This window comes from Idiotropiscis lumnitzeri, chromosome 10, assembly GCF_059441095.1.
Source record: "Idiotropiscis lumnitzeri isolate Australia: NSW breed Sydney's pygmy pipehorse chromosome 10, RoL_Ilum_1.0, whole genome shotgun sequence".
NCBI lineage: Eukaryota > Metazoa > Chordata > Actinopteri > Syngnathiformes > Syngnathidae > Idiotropiscis > Idiotropiscis lumnitzeri.
Genome location: NC_142400.1, coordinates 19,974,184 through 19,988,070, shown reverse-complemented (window position 1 = coordinate 19,988,070; position 13,887 = coordinate 19,974,184). Strand labels below are relative to the sequence as shown.

Below are 13,887 nucleotides of genomic sequence, written 5' to 3'. Positions count from 1 at the left end.
CACAAGTTTACAAAAAAATACTTCACCCTTCTCAAGGGCAATCTAAACTATACACATTTTTTGTCCACGTGCACACACAGTCAGGATGTAAATGTCGCCATAATTGGGCATGGATTTAATTTTTGTCGTGCCTGCGGAGGGAGTTACACAGGGTGTATGGAATAAGGGAGATTTGCTTCGAGGGGAAGCAGTTCTGAATTTCCATGAATGGAAAAAAACACCTCTCTGCGAAAGCAGACTTTAGGCCACATGTGTCAAACTCAAGGCCCGGGGGCCAGATCTGGCCCGCAACCTCATTTTATGTGGCCCGTGAAGGGCAAATCATGTGCGTCAACTTTCTGTTTCTAGCACATTTTCTTCACTTTTACCAACATTGAGATATGCAATATTGTCATTTATTTGTAACCAATCCTCCCCTTTTAAAATGAATTGAAAAATTACTCAACAAACTATTACTTACTGGCTTCTGATTTCAAAACTCGCTTTCCATCATTTTTTTTGTGTGTACGCGAAAATGTAAGGTGATCATTCACTTATATGGTTTCACAGTCATAACGGCCCTCTGCGGGAAACCATAACGACAATGCGGCCCGTCCACAAAAATGAGTTTGACACCCCTGCTTTAGACTGATTAATGGCTCAAGTGGATCCCTTTCAACCACAAAAAAAAAAACTTCAGTTGATTTAATCAACTTGATTATCAGTTAATCAAACACTGCATCACAATCCGAAAATTCTCCACCCCTCCACATTAAGAAATCAGTGAGCTGTGACACATAAAAGGCGGGTATCTTGGCCCAGGTGCACCTGGCTTGTGTATGTTCTCTTTTCGCTTGTGTTGGCACACATGTTCCCAAAACATTAAGTAAAGGTGCAGATACATAATCGTCCATACAAATGTGAGTATGAATGTCACCCTGTGACCAATCCAAGGCATCTGGGTTATAATCCAGCTACCTCATGACCTAAATAAATAGTACTATTGAAAATGGATGATCAAATGACACGTTTTTGCTTTTTTCCCCAAATTAAGGATTTATTAGCAAACAAAAAATATTTCAGATGTTCCTGTGCACATATGTTGTTCATGGTATGGGCCTACAGATACAAAACAAGCCACAATTATTACAGACAACAGATGAAAGCGCGTCAGTCAGTGTGCATTAAAACCAAGGTGTATACTGCAACAGCCAGACAACACGAGCTCTAGTGGCTGAACCAGGTGGGCCGCTTCCGGGGTATCTCCACAATCCTCTTGCCCTGGTCCAGCTCGCTCGGCGTCTCGTCTGCATACAAGACAACGGTCTCCACTGTTGGGGACCTCAGAGGACCGCCCTCCATCGCTTGAATTTGTTGGCGGATCAGAGCAGTTTCCTTGCACACTTTTGCATAACAGAAGCCACACAGGATGTGTTTCTGCTTCAAGTGGCCGCACTCGGGACAGGGTTCGATGTTCAGCTGAAGGAGAGGTGAATAAGGTGAATGTTTTAGTCATTTACTGGAGACTCTCTCTGAACACCTACACAATATAATGACAAAAATAGCCAGATCCCAAATTATGTATTTACAAATATAACACTGAAAAGTTTACATTGACAGGGGGCGGCAACAGTATATTAAAAATACTAGGCTCAAAATAAGCTGCGTACCACACTTTGCAAATCAAATTTTGTGCCTCACGAAACACATTGAAATGCACAACTGCGAATGAGTGTTTATGTGGTAAAAAACAAAGCTGCCAAATGTTAGGTAAATCACTGAACGCTAATCCGTTACATTTCGTGATGTTTTGTTTGTGTGTCAAATACTTAAAAAAAAAAAAATCATCACAGTGGCCGCCACTACTGAGGGATTTCCCTCAGGCCCAGTGGAGCCCTCATAATCGATCTGGAAAAGAGTTACTCTAACTGAAGATTTTAAATTGTCTATAGGTGTTAATGCCGGCCTGTAAATGTGACCTGTGAAGCGGATGGATTACAGTAAGGTAACATACTGTGTGTGCCCCAAACAGAAAAACACTGGTTGCCAATGTACGGTAGTGTGGTGTAACCTGTATGGCTGCTGACATTTTCAAGGTAAAGATTTGTTTTAAAGGTGACATGGAATTCATTCGCATAAATGGGCTGTTACTTCAGTTGTACCTTGACTTTGAGAAGTTTGCTCTCAGCCCTCCTTCTGGTTCGGTTGACCTCGATGGTGCGTCTCTTCTTGGGTGCTGCCATCCACAAGATGCTGTCCAGAAGGCCGGGACGTTGCTCCGGCCCCTGCCCCGCATCCTGTTGCTGCCCCTCGATATAAGGCAGGAGACAGGAGCCAGTAACTGCCAATGCTGGAACTGCACACAGAGACAACGGCATCAATGCGCGGGCATAAACATCCGAAAGACATCTGTGCAAACGTCTGAGAGGATCAAGTCAGATGAATATTTGCAAGTTGCTGTATCGCGAAATGAACTGACCCAACTGTCGTTCTAGTCCAGCCGCCTGTAGAAACCTGCTTTCGATGTGAAGCAAGGAGCATCTCAAACTGTGCAGCAATGCAGCCAAATTCATGTTTATGACCAACGTTGTATTTCTTCAGAACATGTCAAATAGCTCACGGTCATTGATACTTGCGTCACTAAAGGGCGACAAGGTATTTCTTCTTCGGTTTCATTTCGGGCACGTATGGCAAACTTAATTGCCACCTAGCGGTAGATACTTCACTAATGTTGATTTTTTTAAACATCACCTTGAATATTATGTATTTTTGGTGATTTTAGGTTTCTCATTGAAAACAAATATATAAATATTTAAATTGGAAATCAAGCGTTCTCATCTTATGTTTTTAGTTCAACGCGTGGTTTGTTGCGTTAGAACATCTAAAGCGACTTTGTCTAGGTGGCAGTGTTTCCAATTGAATGTTGTTTGCCAAATCGCAATAGAAGAAGAAAAAGAAAATGGCGGAACGTGGCTATAGTTTCTCTCTGACCACATTTAGGTAAACTTTCTAAAATTGCCATTGAATCAAGTGTATCCGGTTAACGCGTTGGGTATATTAATTCTTATTAAATTGCGATAGTTTAAAATCTATTTTCCGTTTTAAAAGATTGTATCTTTATCTTATGATGATGCTATGCACTGTCATTGCCTGGAAGTGCAATGAATCAGCTACAAATATGATTAGCATGTTGCTAACCATTATATACGCCAGCGTTTTAAATATCATGTACGTAAATCCACTTTGCTCAATTGAACAATGGAAGTTAGGTGAGTTAGTTTTACCTGCCAATTTCGGAGATTATGTTGCGACCGTTTGTTTTAGATTACAGAAGCGACTATGTTTTGCTTTCACTTGTAGGCTCTCGCCAAATGTGGCGGAGCGTTTTTGCATCCCTCTAGTCATGTAGCCAGTCTATAACCTTTACGTTCCCTCTTCAATTATAATTTTAATGCACCGTCCGTATGTCTTTTCGCAGCCCTTCTGGTAAATTGGTGCAGATTGAATATGCACTGGCTGCGGTAGCTGCTGGAGCCCCCTCAGTCGGTATTAAAGGTAACCAATTCCCATTGTTGCAATTTTGCTATTAATTGTCGTTTGTGTGTGCAAATGATTTGTGTTTTATAAAACTAATTGCATCCTGTGAGCTATCTTAAATGAGTGGACAGTGATTCATTTTGATTCTCAGGATATCGTTTATAGCAAATTTCATTGACATTAAAGTTTTCAACTTGTGCATGAAAGTTTAAATTAGCCTTGGTACTTCTAAAAGATCTTTTTCCTTCTAATCTGCAGCTTTCTGATTTTTTTTCATAATACGTATGTTCCTTTATACTGGTGAAAGTCGTAAAGAGACTCTTTATTGTGAATTCTTTAGGAGGGCTAAGGGGTTTTTAACGTTTTTCCAGCTTCCAATGGGGTTGTCCTGGCGACAGAAAAGAAACAGAAGTCTATTCTGTATGATGAGCAGAGTGTTCACAAAGTAGAAGCCATCACTAAACACATAGGCATGGTGTACAGCGGCATGGGGCCTGACTACAGGTGGGGCTTTTTAATATTTTTGCATGTGCAAATAGCAAAGTTCTTCATGTCAAATATTCCATTGACTTAGTATTAAAATAAAAAAATAATAAATGTATTTTGCAGGGTTTTGGTCCGACGAGCCAGGAAGTTGGCGCAACAGTACTTCCTTGTTTACCAAGAACCAATCCCCACAGGCCAACTTGTCCAGCGAGTGGCATCTGTAATGCAAGAGTACACACAGTCTGGGTGGGTGAAGATTATACTTTAATTGACCATTATCTATTTTCAGATATCATCATTGACCAGAATCTATAGTTTTTGGTGGATGATACCTTTGCTGTGTTCAGACCAAACACAAAATGTTGCGTCACCCCACGTGTCTTTTATACCATTGTTAGCAAGGGTGACCACATAAAGGTTACTTTCAGCGGAAAAACGGAAGGGTTTCTCCTTCTCCCACGACAGAAAAACAACAGATTGTCAAAGCTGCGGTTTGTGCCCCTAATTCATGAAGCAGGTCACACCATACTGATTTAAAAAAAAAAAAAAGCATCAGTAATTTCTTTCGCCGCTGTTTGAGTGCTCAGTGCCAAGCTAGCTTGCATTGTCGCAGTGTGGGCTTAATTTGTACTTTATGCAAGTCCGTGCACAGCAGCAGCAACAAGCTATGTGATGACAAATAAACGACCCCGCTAACAAGTAGCATTTTAAACGAGGGGTAAAGTTCAAGTGCATTATAATGTCAGGAAGGAAGCAAAATAAATACTTAGCTGTACAGTCGACTTTTCACAGATGTCTGGTTAGAACCACGTTTGGGCGGAGCGCCAGCAGCTATGAAAAGAAATATTGTATTTCAATCAATACGCATCTCAACATAATATAAGATGGTGGCTACATTAGCAATTTAGCAGACGCTTTCAGACCGGAACACGGAAAAGTAAAACATTTTGGGGTTTAATAATTGCATTTTCTACACAAATACAAAATTCTACTTGACAGAAAGTAATTTTTAAAAACTTGAGAAAAAAACCCTCACAAAACCTCTTAAGTGTCCTTGCATTATTACAATAATAACTTTTATTGTTTTTAATAACATAATGGATTTTTTTCATTTTGTAAATGTCACTGTACATTGTGAAGAAATTGTGAATTTTGCCCCGAAGCTTGAATTAACAAAATAAATAAATTGCAAAAGAAATCGAAATCAAAACATCCGCCAGGAAAATTGAGATTAGTTTTTGTTCATAAAATTGTTGAGCCCTAGTTTAAATGTATTTTCATAAATACAATTGCACATGAATACAAAATTATACTTGAGGGCAATTAGTTTTTACAAACTTGAGAACTGCCCATTTCACAAAACCTCTTTAGTGTCCTTGCATTATTATAGTAATCGCTTTTATTACTTTAAACGTTATAATCGCATTTTCTGTCATGTTTGTGAATTCTGTCATGTTTGCGAATGTCACTGTACATTGTGAAGAAAATAGTGAATCGTAATCGCGAAATTTGTCAGAAAAATCTCAATACAATTTTTTCAAAAATTGTTCATCCCTACTCTTCTGCATTTTTTATAGTATGGTTATAATTGCTGAACCCTGTACACTGTGTGACAGTTCGGTTGGTTTTGGCGGCGTTGTGATCATTGACCAATTATTTTTGGATGTATTCTATCTCACATGATGTGACTGCGCTGTAATGTATTTATTTTTTTCCTCTGCAGCGGAGTGCGTCCATTTGGGGTGTCGTTGTTGATAGCTGGGTGGGATGAAGACCAGCCCTACTTGTTCCAGTCAGATCCCTCAGTATGTTCACTTTTCATTTTAATTTAATGGATAGACAAAAGACATGTTTTAGCCCCTTGGCTTCATACTTCATCCTATCAGTATATTTTTAAATAGGTAGGTGACACAAGACTATAGAAGAGTAGAGAGCCTGGGGCAGAATTTTTTTTTTTTAAAACTGCAGTATCGATAAAGAACCACCTTTAACAGTTCTGTTCACAGTCTTGGAGAAATTACTCAAATACATTTTGATTTATTTAGGTTATTTGAGCCTAATTTTGTACCTTCTATCTCTGCATTCATTTCTAAATAACGAAAAAAAAAGGTTTGTCAAAGATGCATGTTCACAATCTGAGGCAAGTCATCTCGCCTGCCCCACTGCAGCGCCGTGCACGAGAGGCACCTGTGACTCCTTCCTGTGCCAATGTAGATCTGTGTGATTTATTTGTGACGTATTGCCCTATAGTTTTTATACCGTTATTTTGATCTGTGGGTTCATTGTTGCTGTAACATGGCGGCTCCTTTGCCATCTCAACTCCAAAAACTCTGGAATTGAAGAAAACGCGTCACCGGCTTGATATAAATAATGGCATTATGTGGAAAAATGCTAAATGCAAATCATGCACTACAGATATAATAAAACAATATCATTATGAATAAACAATGTTTATTTACTTAATATTCAAAACATCTGTTGAAGGAATTTCTTTTTTAACTGAGGATTTATAAAACATATTCCTGTACCATGACTGAATTGACAAACTGTGTAAATGAGTCAGTCTATTTCAAAAGAAGAATATTCAATTATTGTTCCCCCCCACCCTACTTGTACCTTCTCAGGGGGCATATTTCGCATGGAAAGCCACAGCCATGGGGAAGAACTACGTTAATGGAAAGACATTCCTTGAAAAAAGGTAGCTTGCTTCACTCACATTATACAGTAAATTACATTGTTAGCAGTTGCATGTCGCAGAGTGTTGTTTTCGTCAATGATGACGATTACGAAAATATTTTGTTAACGCCCCTTTTTTTTCATGACGATAACGAGGATGAGTTAAGTGTGGCTATTTGATAACGAAAAACATGATGTGACGTACGTTAATTTTCAGGACGAAATTGTTAGTGTGTGGTCCGTCAGACGTTCAAAATTTGATGATGTCCCTTCCTTATTATACATCGTCAGTATCTGTCTTTCAAAAAAATTGCGATGCTGGTGCAACCTATCCTCATTTGGGCACGCTCACCACCGGGAGAAGACGCAGGGCACATGCTTCGTACACACACCGTCGCGCACACACCGTTGCATACACCGGCACAACAAAACAGAACACGTCTGTGGTCATTCGTCTCGGCTCACACATACTGACAATTTTCTTTGCATCAGTGAGATTTGGTAGGCTACTTTGTTCTGATAACCGCAAGCTGTTACAAGTAAAGAAGACATACGTTTGATAGTTGGTACTTGTGGTACTGTATTAGAACAAGTCTACTACAAGTCTGTTGCTAAAACATTTTTATTTTATTTTTTTATGTTGTTTAAAGTGAAATAAAGCCACAAAAGTTGTCAAATAAAATGTTTTGGTTCGCAGCTTATTTGTAAGCAATGAGCCTTGATTCCATTGTTACTTTAGCTGTTTGTCATGCATAATCCTTAGTAGTCGATCAGAATGTCTTTGCTTTTGGATGGAAACCTATGTCTATTTTTTTACTAAAATGGACTAAAACCTTTATGAGTTTCCTTTGACTAAATTTATGAAAACTTAGACTCAAACTTGTTTTTTGGAGTTTCCGTTGACTAAAACCCGACTAAAACCTTTTCGAGTTTTCGTCGACTAAAACTAAGACTAAAACTATCCCAAATAGGAATGACTAAATGTGACAAAAACTAATAAGCATTTTCGTCCAAAACACAAAGACTAAATCTAAAATGCCTGCCAAAAACAACACTGACGTAACATCAAGCATGCAGTGAGTCTCTCAATTTCTACCACACTTGTTGAAAACATTTTGTTGAGCATGATAGCCTAAAAAAAGGTTGCAATTACATTCCTGTTAGCTGTTATTACATGCTATTATTATTATTACATTGTTGACGAATGGATCTGGACATTTTTCTGCATCTTGAGAAGGTTACCATGCTGCACTTCACCGGATTGGTTTTTGATTGCGTTTCATTCTCCAGGTATAACAATGACCTTGAATTGGAAGATGCCATCCACACAGCCATCTTGACTTTAAAGGTACAATTTCTTGGTCATAATTTTTCACAAAGAAGTATGTCTGTCCTTCACGTACACACACACACCATTTACTGTATGGTTACAGGAAAGTTTTGAAGGTCAGATGACTGAGGAGAACATTGAGGTTGGCATCTGCAACGAGGCCGGCTTCAAGAGACTCACACCAGCAGAAGTGAAAGACTACCTGGCAGCCATTGCATGAGCACCTAGTGCATGGTGACGGGGGCTCATTGGCCACATGTCAAGGTGTAGACGTAATAGTGTGATAGCCAGCACTCAATAAAAACATTTCTTTACAAAGTGACTTTTTATGTCATTTCCAAGATCATTGATAGGATGATTTCAATAAAAACAACCACCTGTGTGCAAGTACTATATTGGGACGGACTCATTCAATTCTTAGCAAATTGATCTCAACAAAATAAAAAGGACGTTTTATTCCACTCATTGGCATTGTGTTTTGGTACACGCCTCACAGGGAAAATGTGGTACAGTAGTTGGCTATTGCACACGTCTACTCATGTGGACCATGAATGAAACCTCAAGTCTTCCACTGACATCCCTCGACACATTAGATGAAAGTGGTTTCCTGCAAAATCTCTTATCAGCACTTCAGTTCATCTTAACACAAGTCAACATGATCCAGTGGGATGCTTGAGATTACCCCTCTAACAAAAACGTTTGCTTGTATAACAGTTTTACATTATGTCCCCCTTTACTGACTAGGAGACAGTTTGTATTTTCTCTCGTGATTCATCGAAATAAAGTTTTAAAAAGAGGGGGTTACATATTGTGTGAGTTTTGTAAAAAAAAAAAAAATATATAATCTTTTTCAACGTCACCTTAAAGCGTTAGAAATGCCAAACAATAAATGCAAGCTTTTAACAACTGATTCGCGGTCTCATCTAGAGCGCGCTCGTCAACTGCCGGTAGTTGTACGTCCGACAAACCATGCAATGTATTCTTCCGCCTAGTTGTAATTGGCGGGTACGTTTTGCTCCATTATTACATAAAAGTTGGTGCTCGTCGAAAATGCAAGTAAAGATTACGTCAAAAAATGCTGTCAATTTTGTACTTTTAGGTTCCACCACCAACTTCGACATTGGGTCTATTTCTCCACGCGGCAGCTTCTTTCTTACCCCATTACTGCTCTGATGGCGTTTGTGGCGCCAGAAATCAAGGGCTGAGAGGCGCACTACGCTGCTTGTCGGCATGCGCGAATTTCCGTGTATCTTTTCTACACTGGTGACGTTCAACTTTCGATGCATTGGAGTCCTGTAGTGACCGATCGTCCGTCATTAGTGCGTTTATAACTTAGGGCTGGAGTCAACATGGTAATATTACGCAGCGGCGGCGGTGGTGGTGTTCAACCAGTGGCAACAACTCCAAACCGGAGGTCGATGGAGTTGGACACAAGCTCGGAGTTTATGTCGCTTGTTCCCGCTTTGCAGAGAAAATCCCCCCGGTCAACACGAACCTGCCGCTCTCTGGATGATAGTCTGGGTAGCCCGAAACACAACCGAGTGAGTGTGAGCTAAAGCTCGTCAAGTGACAATATAACTGCTTGTATGTTGCATAGACTAACGGCACTTGCTGCTGCGCTGTCGCTAGCCCCGGCCAAGCTACACTCAAACTGACTGACAGTAGTGGTCAAATAACAACGCGCCGTTTCCTCTAAACTCGCATCTCTTAGAAATATATTTAACCCAGTGGTTATTTGCACCCACCTACTAGTCAATGTTTCATGCTGGTAACGAATGGCAGTCCCCCGATAACAAGTTTTCACGTTCGATCGTCATCACTTAAGCGTATTCGCGAGCGTGTCAAGCATGTTTTTATGTAAGAATATGCAATATTTCTTTTTCATCGGTCGCAGTTATTTTGAATTCTAATCATGTGAGGGGAGTGATTATTTCAATTCAGTGAATTTAATATAAGAGATCACAGTAGATTGTGTAGAATTTTGACATTTCCCACTGGTCAACGGTCCCTGAAGAGGTCCTCTCCTTGGTGTTTTGAATACAGAGGACATGTGTCCTCCACAGAAATCACAGAAATCTACGGAAGAGTTCATCCAAAAACTTGTTGATGAAACGCCCCCTTTTGAACGAAAGCCCCCGCCGAGTGCTCGAAAACGGCTTAGTTTTTAAATTCCGATCACGTGGTCAGTAGCACTAAAGTAATATAGTATCGCAATTATGTTTTCACTATAAAAGGATTACATTTAAGAGTACTGACCAAAATTGAAGGCGTCACTTGACGATGTAGCTGATTGGATTATATAGGCGGAAATAGAGTCAACCAATCACAAACAAAGACTACTCCACGGTGGAGCAACCAGGAAGACCAACATCAACTTCTCGAAAACGGCGTAGTTTGTTCTTGTGGTGAGCTTTAAGCAATTAGCATCTTCAAATAACATTTAAAACAGTTTGTAAAGGGGTGTATTTAGTCATATGGCCCCAGGGCAAACCCAGGTTTAATATTGCGCATCCATGCCCTACAAAAGATTTAATTTAGAAAATTAGCATCAACTAAATTGGACCTAATGGTTTAAATTTGAATAATTACATTAAAATAGCACTAGGGACATTGTGCAGTTCCAATCCAGCTGGCCTTCCATTATCAGAATCAGAATGCCCTTTAGCAGATTGGAGAGCTCCCCTCTCCAGTGAACATATAAATGATAAAAAATAAAGTTATAAATAAAATAAAAAAAAAAACAAGAAGAGTGTTGAGAAAGTGCACTTTGTGCCACATTATGTTGCAGTTCTACAAGGCAAAGGTAGTTGTGTGCGAAAGTTCGTCATGAAGAAGGCTCTCTGAAAGAAACTGTCTTTGTGTTGATGCACCTGTAACGCCTGCCAAAGGGCAACAGGTTGGAGAATTGGATCCACATTGTTATTAGGAGACTATTTGAATTTCTTTACAGACATTTGCCACTGGCACGTGGATGCTTTTAATCAAGACTTAACAAACACTGGAGCCCACTGCCAGCTGACTACGGGCAAAAGGCGCACTACACTCTGAACTAGCTGACGGCTTGTGACTTACAAACCTATTGTGCAAAATTATATCTGACAGTCATTGAAAATAATGCGTTGGGTGAAATCAAAACACCTTGTGGTTTTGTTCCTATGCCAGTAATCACAGCCTCCATGGTGGCATAAGGTACACGTCTATCAAGTATTATTCTCACGGAGGGATAACGAGTAATTAACAGGTAAAGACGGAGAAGCCATGCTAATTGCTAATGTTATCGTGAAAGACAAGAATTAAGTGCTTTGTTGACTCAGAATAATTTTTACAGAAGTCTTGTAGGAACTTCGTTAATCTGTAGCGTTTCCATCTTTGAACAGCAAAATAGAAGGTGACTTGATAAAAGACTAGGGAGAAAATAATACAAAATAAAGGTTACAAATTAGGACTGCACAATATTGGAAAAATATGCAATTCGTATGTTGACTATAGTGATATCAATAATATTGTGGTATTTAACATGCCCCTAAAGGAATGCCATTTTTATTTAATGAAATAAGTAATTTAAGTAGATTAATAAGATCAGTGTAATATTAGCTAATTGCAATTCGCCTAGATAATATCCAACTATTGGGAGTCAATGCGCGTTAAAGTCTGCATCTGACTGGTCAAATTCAGATACAGTAAAAGTATACACTTCCTCAAGAGCATTATTGCTTGGTTTTTAGATATGCATATTGCATAGGCCATTGTTACGGTATCCCTTATGTCACAGCTGGGTTGAATGGACTAAAAGTACAGTAACAACCACTTAAAAGCCATTACTAAATATGCTTATTGCCACCTGAAAAACACCAGAAACACTTGTTTATGCTTAGGCAAAATTACTGTAATGGAGTCTTTACAGGTCTTAATAAAAAAATAAATCAGACAACACCAGCTGTTCTATAATGCTGCCGCCAGAGTCTTAACATACACCTGGAAACTGGACCGCATCACACCAGCCGGAATGCATCCCACGTAGGGCTGGGCGATATGACCTCAAATCAATATCGCGATAAATTGGGCAGTTTTACCTCGATAACGATAAATGCGTGATAAATTCCCCCTGAGGACCAAAATCAAAATAAATGCAGGAAATGCATATTAACTGCTTTTTTTATTGACCAACTGGTACACATTACTTTCAATGAAAAATAAAAGTACAAAAATCATTTGAATAAACGTTCAAAATAGCTTGCTTTGCATGACTTGAACAATGTCACAAGAACAGGAGAAAAAGGGTACCTCTCACAAAATCTTTTTATGTAAATATATTGTGCCGAGATGCTGTAATTCCATTTGCAAAGGCCTAGATTTGTGTAAAGGTATCTTGTAAACAATATAAATAATGCCATGTGCAAAGGCGCTAGTCGCCTGTAAACAAAATGCTAAATAAAATGAAAAAAATGGCAATGGAATGCCAAATACACGCGAGTGCTTCATCAGGAAAATGTGCCGTCTCGAGTACTCTGGTGCGCGGTCGCCACTTGTCGTCTATGTAATGCACATTCAGGCTCAAACAGGGATCCATGTTGCGACTAGACCACAAGTCGGATGTGGATGCAAAATGCTCGACATGTCTCCGCTCCCGTCCCGGGAAATGCTGTTTGCGACAAATATGTTCGTACTTCTTGTCGGCTACGTTCATGAGGCGTTTAAATCCTGTGCGCTCCACTGTAACTAGAGGAGCTATATCTTTAGAGCTATGTGCTTGGCTATCGTGTCCACCACTGAGACGTTCTCTCGTATGGTGTCGCCTCCGTTATGGGCTGTTGTCACTTGTCCAAACTTGCTCCTCACTTTGAACTTTTAGCACAAGCTCCAAGTCAACAGCATGGTTGTGTTGTGGGTGGTGAAAAAGAAAAGGTTGGACGCGCTGTTTCAGGTGCTTACGATGCACTTTGTAGTTCATGTCCTTTTTCTCAAACATCGTCTTGATGGAACCCAAAACATTTCCAAACGACAGATGTCGAATTTCCTTTCGGGACAAGCGCGACAGGAACAATTTCAACTAACGTTACTTCGTCTGCAGCCGTGTCAGCCGCTTCAGGATTTGAACCGCCAGCTACGAACGCGTCTTCTGTTTACATTCCTCTACAGCGCATGAGTCACGTGACTAGATGCGCCTTAGCCGTCTTAAAGAGGCATGAACATCGCCGCAGACAGAAAAGACTTTTCTTTTTCTTTTCTTTTTCTTTTTTTTTTAGACACCGAATTTACCGACAAGGGCAAAATTATGTCGGTCACTGTAATACATTTCGGTAACGGTATATTTTCGGTTTATCGCCCAGCCCTAATCCCACGACCTCTGCACTGTGAGGCCATCATGCTTACAAATCAGCCCTTGTGCCGCGCCGACAGAAACAAATGCAAACAAATACAAATAAATAAAAACATTTTAGCTTGGTTTACAGGAACTACGAGAGTTGTGCAAAGGATGCTGGGAAATGTGCAGCTAAGTAGAAACTCATTTTGTGACTCCTAGGGCGATGGTGTGCAGCAGTCGCGAAGCTGTCTTCACGACTTAACAAAAACTAGAGGCCAACGAGTCAAACTAGAGGTCTCCTTTAGTGACATGCAACCAAAGCCCGGAGGTTACGCCACAAGGTGAGAGACTCAGCTTCTTTCCCACTGGCCATATGGGCGTATATTTTTCGAGCTTGCTGTGGTTGGAATCTCCCAGCTTCAAACGTAGCTTTTGAGGGTCACCAGGTAGAAAGCCAGCAGCTGTGACCAGAGTGAAGTTGAACCACAGCTAACTGTCCATGCTCCTCTGTGTGCTGATTTGAATTACTATACTGTTTAAGTGAATTAGGACTGCTGTTTTCTTTAGGCTAAAA

The 13,887-nt window shown here is 40.0% G+C and overlaps 3 protein-coding genes across 5 annotated transcripts in view; 2 read left to right on the top strand and 1 right to left on the bottom strand.

Annotated features, from left to right (window-relative positions):
- Positions 1-1,008: 1,008 nt before the first annotated feature.
- On the bottom strand, positions 1,009-2,663 carry mrpl32 (mitochondrial ribosomal protein L32). Its single transcript, XM_088307253.1, has 3 exons — positions 2,459-2,663; positions 2,142-2,335; positions 1,009-1,458 (listed from the first exon to the last, which is right to left on the bottom strand). The coding sequence occupies exons 1-3, from the start codon at positions 2,550-2,552 to the stop codon at positions 1,207-1,209; spliced, it is 540 nt and encodes a 179-aa protein (XP_088163379.1). The 5' UTR covers positions 2,553-2,663; the 3' UTR covers positions 1,009-1,206.
- A 184-nt stretch (positions 2,664-2,847) lies between these two features.
- psma2a (proteasome 20S subunit alpha 2a) lies at positions 2,848-8,805 on the top strand. The gene is made up of 8 exons (XM_088307252.1): positions 2,848-2,979; positions 3,458-3,534; positions 3,888-4,020; positions 4,126-4,248; positions 5,726-5,807; positions 6,627-6,700; positions 7,969-8,026; positions 8,112-8,805. The coding sequence occupies exons 1-8, from the start codon at positions 2,939-2,941 to the stop codon at positions 8,226-8,228; spliced, it is 705 nt and encodes a 234-aa protein (XP_088163378.1). The 5' UTR covers positions 2,848-2,938; the 3' UTR covers positions 8,229-8,805.
- Positions 8,806-8,920: 115 nt separating this feature from the next.
- atad2 (ATPase family AAA domain containing 2) overlaps positions 8,921-13,887 on the top strand; it is a 28,673-nt gene continuing 23,706 nt past the window's right edge. For 2 of the 3 annotated variants that reach the window (XM_088307244.1, XM_088307243.1), the window contains exons 1-3: positions 8,921-9,013; positions 9,108-9,549; positions 13,533-13,654. In XM_088307244.1, the coding sequence (XP_088163370.1) occupies positions 9,358-9,549; positions 13,533-13,654 (314 nt within the window). In that variant the 5' untranslated portion in view covers positions 8,921-9,013; positions 9,108-9,357. Of the gene's footprint in view, positions 9,014-9,107; positions 9,550-10,349; positions 10,414-13,532; positions 13,655-13,887 lie in introns of those variants that run through there. The other variant, XM_088307245.1, reaches the window with a different exon arrangement.

Bases quoted from the DNA above. Each gene is read 5' to 3' on its own strand.
- mrpl32 (XM_088307253.1), bottom strand. From the start codon at position 2,552: ATGAATTTGGCTGCATTGCTGCACAGTTTGAGATGCTCCTTGCTTCAC. The intron at 2,336-2,458 runs GTCAGTTCATTT...CTCTGTGTGCAG, and splicing joins TGGACTAGAACGACAGTTGG to TTCCAGCATTGGCAGTTACT. The intron at 1,459-2,141 runs GTACAACTGAAG...CCTCTCCTTCAG, and splicing joins GCAAACTTCTCAAAGTCAAG to CTGAACATCGAACCCTGTCC.
- psma2a (XM_088307252.1), top strand. From the start codon at position 2,939: ATGGCGGAACGTGGCTATAGTTTCTCTCTGACCACATTTAG. The intron at 3,535-3,887 runs GTAACCAATTCC...ACGTTTTTCCAG, and splicing joins CCCCTCAGTCGGTATTAAAG to CTTCCAATGGGGTTGTCCTG. The intron at 8,027-8,111 runs GTACAATTTCTT...GTATGGTTACAG, and splicing joins CAGCCATCTTGACTTTAAAG to GAAAGTTTTGAAGGTCAGAT.